At 49.1% G+C, this 12,019-nt stretch overlaps 1 protein-coding gene across 1 annotated transcript; it reads left to right on the top strand.

Annotated features, from left to right (window-relative positions):
- Nucleotides 1–6,616: 6,616 nt before the first annotated feature.
- Nucleotides 6,617–7,716, top strand: LOC126522692 (putative acid phosphatase 5). The gene has a single exon (XM_050171467.2). It carries the CDS (start codon nucleotides 6,654–6,656, stop codon nucleotides 7,617–7,619), a length of 966 nt encoding a protein of 321 aa, XP_050027424.1. The 5' UTR covers nucleotides 6,617–6,653; the 3' UTR covers nucleotides 7,620–7,716.
- Nucleotides 7,717–12,019: the final 4,303 nt, after the last annotated feature.

Raw genomic sequence — 12,019 nt, 5'->3', positions numbered from 1 at the left:
CTCTCATAACCCAATGTGCCATTGTGGGGCGTTAAGCCTCTTAATTTAATTTTTAGCTTGGCGTTGAGCTCTGTGTAAATGGGGAAAGGTGGGTTTGAATTACCGGCACGGTGCCTTTACGCCAGTACCCTAGGCAACTGGGTGTCTGGTTGTCTGAACAAAGATGCAATGGAACCTTTATACTGCGTGCCGCACCAACGTGGAACAGTGCCTGCCATCGCGTCGCGCGCTTATCATGGCCTCTAGATCGCTTGAGATTGTAGGTACATATGCATGCTGTCGCACTCGTGCTTAGAGAATGCCGGGATTGCGCAATCCATATAGCACTGTGCACCCGCCTTTATATGTTTGACTCTGTTTGACTCTACAAACGAAACCCGCGGAGGTCTTCTGCAAACGTAAGTCGTACGTTATGTGTCATCTTCTGTGCGTGCCGTTTATTTGTTATCTTGTGTACCTTGTTAGTCAGAGAATATGAAACAGCGCTTAATACTTCCCGAAGGCCATAGTTTGTGTTGCCGGCACTAGTGAAGCCGGAGATTGGCGCTCGGCACCGAACTTGGCATCAGCAGCCTGTCTACTGTTGTTCGGCTTGGGATAGTTGCTGGGAAACGCTGACGGGGCCAGATCGTAAGCCGGTCTTGCGGATAGGTTACTTTGGCGGTGATATTTGACTCTCGTTTGACGTCGTCATTACTTTCTCGTGGCGTTCCGACGTCTTGACGCCGCGGATCTTGACAGGACATGCATTAATGTCGCGTTCAATGCGAGCTGCAACACGGTGTCGGTGGGTGAAGGGGTTAAAAAAGGGGTTAAAAAACTAGTTTACTAATTATCAGTAATTGGAACGTTGTTTAGTTCTCCCATTTTGCGTATGTCGGCGCGGCCGTGCTCTCTTGGCTGGTTCTTCAACCACAGTCACTGCGTTGCAGCTCGTGTTGAACGTGATTGTACATAGAAGTTTTGCTAACATGTCTGTGTACAAGGCACGCACCGACAATGCACTTAAATGCCTTTTCTTCTAATCTTCATGTGCTTGTCTTCTGCCTTAGCAATAATCGCCATAGATCTTGAGTAGACTTTCTTCTCAGGGGGCGTATTCTGCGACGGTCACTTTCGGCGATAATATCGCCTCGGCCGTCAGGCGCGCGATGATTGACCGGTTGAACAAAATTCGATGAGCTGATTGGCTGGTAGAGTTCTACTTCACGCGAAGGCGATAATATTGCCGAAGTGATCGCCGCAGAATACGTCCCCTGCATGCTGTTCGTGAAATGAAAATAGGGGGAGTACCGCGTTATGAACGTTACAGAATTGATAATTCTGGAGTTTTACGTACCGAAAGCACGATCTGATTATGAGAGAGAGATAAAACTTTATTGTGTCCTTGATGGCGCCGAGACGTGGCGAGGTTTGGGAGACTAACCCACCCAGTCCAACCCCTTCCTCAGATGGCGGCCAGTCCTTGCTTTCTGGCGGCGTCTTCGGCCATCCCGATGGCCCAGAGCTGCCCTTCTGGGTTCAAGCTGAGGAACAAGGTGTCCCAGTGCTCGGCCGTAGTTATGTAGCTTGTAGTGTTAGTGCAGTGGGTGTTGGAAAGTGAGGCTTTGGGGCGTGCCCAGATAATGTGCTCGAGGTCAGCGTGGGCGTCGCTCGCTTTGCAGAGTGGGGAGTATGCATCGGGTAAATGAGGTAAATGAGGCACGGGGTTTGGGAATGTTCGCGTCTGAAGTAGTCGCCAAGTGGTGGATTGAGATTTATTGAGTGTTTTGTGTGCTGGAGGGTAGGGGTAACCGCTCTCTACGGTAGTGGAGGAGGATTTCTCTGAACGCGACCTTTCGGTCCCGCTCGTGAATGCGATGCAGAACAGAGGGCGCGTCAGGATCGGAAGACGCAGGATAAGGATGATGCGCCCGGTGTGCGAGAGCTCGAGCGGCAGCGTGGGCGGCTTCGTTTGCAGCCAGACCCGAGTGACCAGGGGCCCAGATAATCTGGACACGGCGTTGCCTTGAGGGAGGTGTGCCGGAAAGGATCTTCTGTGCTTGGGGTGCTATCAGTCCTTTTGTGTAGTTGCGAAGGGCCGTTTTGGAATCGCTGATGATGCAGTGTGCATTGGTAGAGGCGTAGGCTAAAGTGATGGCCGTTTCTTCTCCTTCGGGTTGAGGGGTGATTGATGTGGTCGCGGCGAGGCGCTACTGCGGCTACGGCGACCGTCATGGCGTTCTGGTTGGGGCATTCCGCTGTGTCCACGTAGGCTACGTCTGCGGCTTGGTCGTAGCGCTTTTGTAGTCGCGTAGCTCCGTTTGCACGTCGCTCCTGATAGTGTTTGCACGTCACTCCTGATACGGGACCATTTTGGCACATAAAATTGCAACTAAGCGTTTCCTTAAAAACATGGTTTTTAGGCATATTTGTACAAAACAAAGGCTAGCCGAATTTTTTCACAAGAAAAAAAAAAATCATACACTGAGGGGTTAGAATGGCGTCAGCCCTGAGTTCGTTGAATACACATTGCAAGAATGGGTACCATCCAGTAAAAAAAAAAGAAAAAAAAAGTCACGCTGACACGGACCGCAGGGAAGAGAACACAGAGCATACCGCTGGAGTATCAGCTGATCGTTTAATATTAGTTTTGGCACTTAATATAGCACGGAACAACTAATTCCGTCTCATTTTTTCTTGTAGGGCTGATAGCCCGGTCGTAGGCTGGTCGGTTGGTTTTGCGCAGGTAGCCTTCTTATTTTTGTGTTGGTAGAATTGGCGATACACAAATTAATGATTGCCAGCTTCCGTCTATACGGCTTCTAAGATGTCGGGCTTCAGCACGTCTTTACTTTCTTGATGCGAGCGCGTCAGATGGCCCATTGAACGAAAAAGCCTGCGTCTGTCCTCTGGACTAGCGAAAAACGGCACCCAAATTCCCATTGGCTGTGACGCCATGCCACGAGCGAGCCTCAATGTAGCAGCGCGGGCGCAAGAAACACCTTGGGCGATAGCGCGCCAGGTATTGCGTGATGGGAGAGGGCATCGCCGCGACGCCACGTCACCCTCGCCCTCGATTTCAGAAGCCTGTGTTAACCGTGCGTTCCTTGTCCGCGCAAGCTCTCGCCTGTATCTAACTGCGCCGCGGTAAGGCTAATTCAAAACGCGCCAAGCCGACGTCTGCTATATAGCAGGTCTGTGCACCCTGCCTTATGACGTCATGCTAATTTGACCGAAATTTCTATGGCCAAGCCCGGCGTGACGAAAGTGGTGACGCCAAAATCACCGCGACTTACTCGTGAGCGTCCCCATTAGATTATATGGCAGTCGGGCAAGGTAGCATGACGTCAAGGATCGAAGTGCAGGAGGCGTTGTTCAAGCGTCTCAACGAGCTCGTTTGCCCGCGAGGACTTCATAACTCTAACCTCCGTATTCATAAATGCATCTTAACTTGAAGCGCGTCCTTGACTTGATTTATATGACGCCTGGCACGAACGTGCTGAAGACGCTCATTGCGCTTTCTTAGGCGCGATCACGACAGAAGTCATTTCAATCAAGTCAAGCAAGTGCTTCAGGTTAAGGCGCATTTATGAATACGGGGGTAAGGACCGCTCAGCGGCGTTCAATTGGGCTCTCGCATTCGCCACTCATAAGAAGAACTTGGGTGTGCTCGAATTTTTCATTTAAAGCCTGATTGTCGTGAAATGGTATGGTTGAAATCGTGATTGCGTTGTTGAAAAAGCTAGATGCTTGGTGGTTGTGGTTTTTAAAGATGCTGCATGTTCTCTGGTACTGTCGTTTCGACACCCGCCTGGTTGTCCTACGTATTGTCACCGGCATAATGAAGTTATATTGTAGATCAGCTCTTTCTTGCCGACAGCTAGTGGTGTATAGGATTCTTTTTCGTTGTTTTTTTGTGCATTCCTTACGCTTCTGGGTATTACTGAACCGTACAATCACCCAATAAGATTTATAAACATTGTTTGAATAAGCCTCGTTCCTTACCAACCTCACTGTCACAGCACCACTGTCGCTGGATCAAAACGCACCGATCGAACGGACGTGACAGTACACGACCCCAAGGTATCGCAAAACATCCAGCATCCTTAAAGGGAAGCTGAAGAGTCTGTCGAATTCAATAAGACGCTCATATACGGATGCGGGAACCTTATAAACCATGAAGGTAAAATTTTGGGGGGGGATTTTTCACTTAGGAGCGACGCAATCATCGGTTAAAATTGCGCTGTAGCTCCGCCCCCCGTCGAGCGCCGCGCGCTGCTGCTGACGCTGACGATGCGAGCGGAGACCGGAAACAGCGGCGTAGTGACGTCAACACTGGTGTTCCACTCCTTCGCAGCCTCAGCGACCGTGCCTGACCGGGCTTATTTCTGCGTGCGTGGCGTCCTAGTCTGCTTCGCTCGACCCTACATTCCTTTATTTGTGTGTATATAGGTGTGGTAGTTGACGTGCGCAGCATCAATTCAACTTCTAGGCCGATCATGCCGGCGTTCTGTGCAGCCTACGCTTGCACGAACACCAGCGGCCGCGACGGTGTTCCGATGTTCCATTAGTTCCTGCAAGACAAGAAGCTTTCAGCTAAGTGGGAGGCTGCTGTGAAGCGAAATAGCTTGAAGCGCTCAAGAACAAGTGTTGTGCTCTAACCACTTCCGTGACGATTACTACCGGAGTTTATTAATAATGCGTGCTTTGGGTTCTCCTAAAAAAATAGTTAGCACGCTGAACGGAAGGTGCATGTTTATCGCCCGCCCTTGACGCAGGTTTCATCGCCAAGCGCCGCGAATTTTATTTTCGCACGTGTGTTGTGAAACAGCCTGCATGCAGCTACCATAACGAAGAGCAAGCGTAAAGTTTGCATGTGTTGGAAAGCCTGCTCACGCCAAGACGCTGCACTCCCCCTTCTCTCGCACACATAAGAAACCGACCATCTCACGTAGCCGACGGAATTCGCCGGTTACGAGTAGCATGCGGATGGCGCGCTGATGAAGGTTCTATACTACACGTGCTACAACAGCCGGTAAACTTTTCCCGCGTTTAAACCATCTGTGTAGGTTGCCGACAGCTTTGGGGCAGCGCACAAATGCTGAAGATCGCATCACCGCTTACGTTCTACGAGGAGGCATGCAGGAACATAACACTACAGTTGTTTGCCCGGAAACGTACTCACTGGAACGCTGAATGCAGCTCAGCAAAAAACATACTCGCCAAAGAACATTTCCAACACAAGGAGATGCTAACACTTCGCCTTCGTTCGCGTGGAAAGTAGTGCTTGCACCAGCATTTTTTGCTTCTTGGAGAGGCCGGCTTTTCGCAATCGGCTCGTACATGTAGTATATACAAGTATGTACGTACGTGTAGTATGTACAAGTATAAACTCCTTACAAGTGATCTTGCACGCGACGGCGACAGCGCTACAAGCGAGGCGATGGCTGTCGCGTTCACTCGTCGTCTGCAAGCCGAACTCCACGCGAGCGACGTCTTTGAGCGACGACTTCCCGGAATGAGGGCAGCAATATACGCGCCGAAACTAGCGTGACGCATGCTTTATCAATTTAAGTTGATGTATTTTACTCAAGAAGGAGCATAAAATATTTCTGAAGGTCTTGCACTAGGTTCTGATTCTTGCACGTGTAAAATTCAATAGTTTGCTCGTTCCGTGCGACAAACAGCAGTATTTGAGTTATGTACATCCAGTTTCGGCTTCGCACAATTGGCTAGTCGCTCATAGCATTTCCGGGCGACGAGCGACGAGTTCTAGATTTCTAGAAACGAGCGATCGAGCGACAACACCGAGCGACTTGTTCAAGCGGCGGCCCGTTTTGTCGCTCGAAGCCGTCGCCCGTCACCGTCGCGCGCAAAATCGCTCTCGTAGAGTTTGGACTTAAAGCCGAACTCCTCAGGGAAACGCAAGCTCTCGAAAATTTCCATGGCCGTCTCAGCAAAACACCACCAAACTACTTTGCACTGTGCTTCGTGTGTAGCGGCAGCAATCGGTCCGGACGAACAGCATTAGTGACGTCACGAGGCGCTCGACCAATCACAGGCGGAAACGAGGCGCGCGAGCTGGGCGTGTCTGCTGCTGCACTTTTCGTCGAAATAAAATATGTTTGCGCTTTCTTTCACTCAATTTCGATGCGATATTCGAATTCAGAAGGTTGAAAACCACGGCGTACTGCTCTTCACTCATTTCTTCTGGAAAACCTTTCAACTTCCCTTTAAATAATAAATTATAATGTGTAAAACTCGAGAGAGGTTTTGACCCCCTAGCATAATTCTTTTTCACATTTTCTTCCAAAATTTCTTGATGCCCTTGAATACGTATTGGCAGAATAGCTTGTCGGCGGTCCCAAGAAAAGAGGAAGGAATCTCTGCCTCTGTGATCTTCATCGCTGACCATCACCTTTGTATAGGCGACTGAGTCGTCTTGTCGTTAAATTCAACTCTCTCTCTCTCTCTCTCTTGATAAAATGTTTATTTATTTCGTACTTTAAAACAAGTGTTGAGCGAAAAGGACGAAGATAATCACTGCGCGTGAGCTTCTGAACGCGCTTTCTGGTTTTCTAGATTGTTATTCGCACAAAGAGAAACGATAGGAGAGGAAGAAGACTAAGAAATTTCGCTCTCCTTGTCCCCTGAAATCTGGCGAGACCAGGATGGACGTCCGCACTTCCGCCGCACCCAGAGGTGTGCAAGCGCCCGACAACCTTCTGTACGTTTTCGTCATAAGCCGGCACGGCCAGAGGACGCCCATCATGTGTTGCAAGAACCTACCAAAGAACGTCCCCGAAGGTCACGGCCAACTCACCAAGGCAGGCCACGAGCAGGCCTTCAAACTGGGCCAGCTCTTGCGGGCCCGATACAAGGGATTCTTGGAGGCCGACGAGCCCGATCAACTGCTGGCGACCCACATACGCTTACAACGGTGTCGCGAGAGCCTGGTCGAGACCCTAACGGGCCTTGCCGTTCCCACAGCGACGCCGCCCGAGGTCGATCCGACGCGCTATGACCTGCTGTTTCAGGCGAGCGTGATCGAGAACATCGACGCAGTGCTGCAAGCGCCCGGTCGAGGCGACTTCCTGTCCATGGGACAGCTTCTCGCTTTCATCGCGGAGAAGGCGGGGGCGCCTACGCGCCAGAAGAGGGAGAAGTTTCTGGTCATGGACAGCCTGATGACGTACGTGTCCATCGGAAACCCGATCCCCGCCTGGGCGGAGCCCATTTGGAACGACCTGATCGCTGCGGATCGCAAGATGTTCGGCTTGGTGCTTTCGGGCAACGAGCTCTGGTACGCCGCCAACGTGCTCGGCCGAGTCGAGGAGACGCTCTCGCAGAAGTTTGAGAAGGGAGTCCAGCGTCCCGACAGGATGCACGCCTTCTCCATGTCGGACTCGAGCGTCTACTCGACGCTCAAGCTGCTCAACGACTCTTACGACGACCACCCTCGTTTCTGCGCCAGCGTCGTTTTCGAGGTGTTCGAGGACAGCTCGAAAGTGAAGCGCGTGCAGGTTCTTTCCACGGGGCCTGAGGAGGACCCGAAGTTGGTGGCGATGGATAAATTGAAGAACCCATGCGAGTTGAAAGAGTTCCTCGACTTCCTTCGCGCCATCCTAAAGACTTAAGCGGGTAAGGTGTCAAGCCGACACAATTTGAATTGTGTACACTTTGTGCCAGTCGCGCTACTTATGCTGGGCCTCCTGCAATTATGCCTCCATGACAATGCAGGTAATTGAGAATAAACATTACAGGCACTTTCATATTCAACGGTGCTACATGTATTGCTCTCTTGCAAAGCGTACAAGACAAAGAAGGGACTGGACAGAGTGCTGACTTTCTATTAACAGTATTATTAAGGGCAGCTCGGCAATTTATGCCAAGCACCCGTAAATATAAGAAAATAATCGAGCACGAAAAGAAAGTAAATGCACGTCACCGCATGCGCGAATGTACACTCGTGAATGCGCACACGCGCAAGCAGTCGCACGCGACAGTTAACGTACTACAACGTGCGCACGGACGTGGCGGTTATGACTAAACATTCTTTGTATTTCTCAAACTTCTGTCCATGTGTAGTGTGCGTATCTCCTTAGAGACGCATTATTGAAAAGAGGGTCCTTCGCAATGAGCGTCCTTTTGTGAAGAAGTACACTTCTATAGTCCTCTTTGCGGGCTTATATACTTGAAGCATATTTCCGAGTCATTAAGCCGAGAATAATATTTCGATGCCGACAGGCGCTTTTCTAACTAACTAACTAACTAACTAACTAACTAACTAACTAACTAACTAACTAACTAACTAACTAACTAACTAACTAACTAACTAACTAACTAACTAACTAACTAACTAACTAACTAACTAACTAACTAACTAACTAACTAACTAACTAACTAACTAACTAACTAACTAACTAATCCTAATATGCGTCCTGCTTGCCGGCGCCGGCTTAGTGTCGCGCGCACATGCTGTAAAGCACGTGATTGACGATGCATTGCGTTGACTAAAGCAAAAAATATTGCCGACATCGATATGCAATGGGAAGTAAGTGGTTCTGTGCGGAAACAAAGTGCAGGTTCTAACGTGAAGTAACATTGTTGCGGTGTCTGCGTAAAGTCACTCTTTCCAGCGCACTCGATAGTTTGTCTTACTGCACTCTAAACACAATTTCGTGATTTCAATCGATACTTCTTTCGGGGTCTTTGAACTCTCTGTAGCAATTTATTCTTCCGCGACTGCAGCCGCATCGTTTTTCAGCCCCTACGTTCGGAAAAAACAATGATTTTTTTTTAAAACGCGAGTGGAAAGTCATATAATTCATCTGCTGCAGGCGTTTGTCATGCGAAGAAGGCGTAAACGGCGAGCCGAAGGGAAGAGGCCTCCTTTCCGCTCGCAATTCCTCCCTTTCTTTTTCTCGGGAACTCTTGCGACTGATTTGCATATTCCGCCACTCGCAGACTCTCGTTTTTTCTCGGAGGGACTGAGTTTGCGTCATCGGCATCTATCAAAAGTCGGATGCGGGGTGCACAATGGGAAACCTTCAAGCTTTCGCAGAATGCGGCGTGCCACCGGAAGTACTTGTTAAGCTCGCGTATGCGGCCCAAAGTCTGCTGCAGTGCCCGATTATTGCGGCAGCGGCATATGGAATGCAACAACGCGCCTTCGACGTCGCGGAAGTCCGAGCCGAGAAAGGCGTTCCAGCCTGCAGTGATGCGGATGAATGACTCTGGACGGCACGGTTACTGCATTTTCGAGAGCGCAGAGATATATACTCTAAGGTGTCCCAGCTGACGTTATCCAAGTTCTTCAACGAAAAAAAAAAAAAAGAAAAAGGGAAAAAAATATAAAAGTACGATACAAAATACGATCTTAAAACATACTGTGTTCTGTCTTCAAACATCTTGACAACCGAATACAGTAGGTCCTAAACTGTATCTTGCACCATGTCTTTCAATAGCTTTCATTTCTTTTTTAGTTTAACAGCTTGGCTAACGCTAACTAGGACCCACGATAGAGGCGCTTGCGGATTTGGCGAGGCCCTTTGTATGATACTTTACGGTCCTTAAAGCGAAGATTCTTAAACCCTCCCGGTATTGGCTGACCATGGTCGCTGCGCGCTGCTGCAGCTGCCATGTCCAAAGGCTTATGTACAAAGAGGACTGCATTCAAATAACAAATCGGCTCGTACGTAAACTACAAACCCGTTTACACTCTTACGGGCCCTTAAGGGTGCAAAGAGGTCTATAACTCACACCTTTACACGCAGGGTGTAAAGGCGTGAGTTATAGACAAAAAATACTCTTAAGGGTGCAAATAAATTTACACTGCTATAGCTTCATTTGTACTAGACTTACAGATGTGCCGGTGGGCGGCTTTCTTCTATACCGACTTACACAGTGAAACGACAAACAGTACCTAAATGTCACCGCTGCAACAAATACGCGCCTTTAAGCGCATAAATTCTTTATTAAAGCTAAATTCCCTATTCGTGCTTTACCGGCATGTGGAAGTTTTGCTCAGCCTGCTTCCTTCTTTCCGAGTAGAGTTCGCGCGTCTCGGAAACCGTGTAATCCGCGGTCACGTGGGCCGCGTGGTGGTCTCTGCGTCTCGCCGGGCAGGCACGTAGTCTTTATGATGCAAAACGCTGTGCAGAAGATGAAAACTTGCAAAGCCATTAATTATTCGCTTCGCTTCACCTTGATTCCGACACGTGCGTTGGATCTGCATAATTTTTAAGTTTGCGAACATCGCCGGGTTTCGTGACCGCGTATGCTGCGGCCTGGCTGTTCTCTTGCCGAAGAGGTCAACCAATCACAGCGCAGTACGCGCGCCGCGCACGTCGCTGGGTTCCTTGAACCACCGCCAGATGGCGCTGGTCTCCTCGCATCCGCTAGCTAGAGAAACTATGGAGCATGTTTTATTAGAATGTGAAGACGTCTACCCAGCGGTCGATTTAGGCACCACTGGCCTCCTTGAAGCCCTTGGGTTCAGCAAGAGCAGGGGGAAAGAAACGTGTCCGCAATAGGCATTAGTAAGAGGCGATTGGAGGATTGGTGACGTACAAAAGCACAGTTCGGACTAGGGGATCAGAAAATTTGGGTGTGGTAGTTCATAGTGTTTTCTTTTTCTTTTTTATTGTTTAACCTAGGTAGGACACTAGGCAGTATAATAGCAAGAGCTTGGTGGCGCAACCCACCGCCCCGTTCCAAAAGGGACGCTCATAACATCCATCCGCCCATCCGCGGCACTGGCCGTGCGAGAGAAAGAAAAAAAGAAGAACCAGAAAGCTCGGCTTCTCGCATCCGCGGTTGCACGATAACCAGGAAGTAAACGCCTCTTGCGGATAGAATGGATTCGAATTGCGCTACGTACACACGCGCACGCTGCCTCTGAAACCATGATACGTTCAAGGCGTCCGTCGTACTCTGTAAAAATCAGCAACTCCGCTTAACAAAGGGCTCGTTATATGTTGTGTGCGGCCGCGCCTGCGCTTGTGTGCGTGCGCGCATACGTGTATTCGTGTTTCGTCTCTCTATGCACTCGCGCAAAGCTTCGCTGTATGCAGATTCCAACTCGTTGGATCTGCTGCATTGTTTTCTTCTCTGTGATCACTTCAGTGCTATGTTTTGAGCACTGAACGTCGACTTAACTGCAAGAGAAAAGGCAAATTCGGATGACCAGACTTCAAAAGGCACTGAAGGTCAGTGGTTAAGTGAGATTGACACATTTCTAAAGTTACTAGCAGGTTAGTCCTACTGTTGAGCGGATGTTTGGTTTTCAAGCACGAATAAGAAAACTAAATAAAAATAGAAGGGGCGGTAAGCCTCACCAAATTGAAGATCCCCACCTCACCTGTCCGTGGCGTTATAGATTTTGACGCTATTCGACCGATGATAGTCAGCTGTTTATTGTTAGCTAAGGATCGCATCGCAGTCTAAAATAAACGAAAACCGAAACCGGCTGCTCTTGTGTGCTAGATTTATTTTGTCGAAAGAAAACGAAATCAGCAAAACTGCGAAGTTGGTGCCGTCCCTACGACCATGTGTGCACGGTTGCATTTGCGAAATATTTTAAAATAAACAAGCTTGAGCTTCTTTTCTCATTCTGAAAGGCCTTCTCCTTCCGCCGAAGAAATGCAGAAAGTTATGAAGAGGCAATCTGCCAGTTTAGACTGATTTGATATATTGTTATTTAGTGCCCCTTAAGTGAGCGAAACTGAAGGACACTACCAAGGCCATAACAGCTACCACTCTAAATGATGTGCTGCCACAGCCAAGCTAAGACGAGTTTGAACAGCTGAGCCGAAACACGTGACAAAAGAGAGAAAGACAAAGACATCGCAAAAAAAAAAAAAGAAAGAACTATCCGCTCCTTCATCCCGAGTTTCACTTGAGCTGTCCGAACTCGTCTTAGCCATCCATGCACCGACTAATCCGGTTGAGCACGGTTCTGATAGCCGAGCGTTGCATTACGACTACGGTCACCGACTGAAACTGAAATGACGCGACGAGCGCAAGCTCGGAGTTC

The sequence above is a fragment of the Dermacentor andersoni genome, chromosome 6, assembly GCF_023375885.2.
Source record: "Dermacentor andersoni chromosome 6, qqDerAnde1_hic_scaffold, whole genome shotgun sequence".
Lineage (NCBI taxonomy): Eukaryota > Metazoa > Arthropoda > Arachnida > Ixodida > Ixodidae > Dermacentor > Dermacentor andersoni.
This window is presented reverse-complemented; position numbering and strand designations above follow the sequence as displayed.

What these genes read in the sequence shown, in the direction of transcription:
- LOC126522692 (XM_050171467.2), top strand. Translation starts at nt 6,654, where the DNA reads ATGGACGTCCGCACTTCCGCCGCACCCAGAGGTGTGCAAGCGCCCGAC.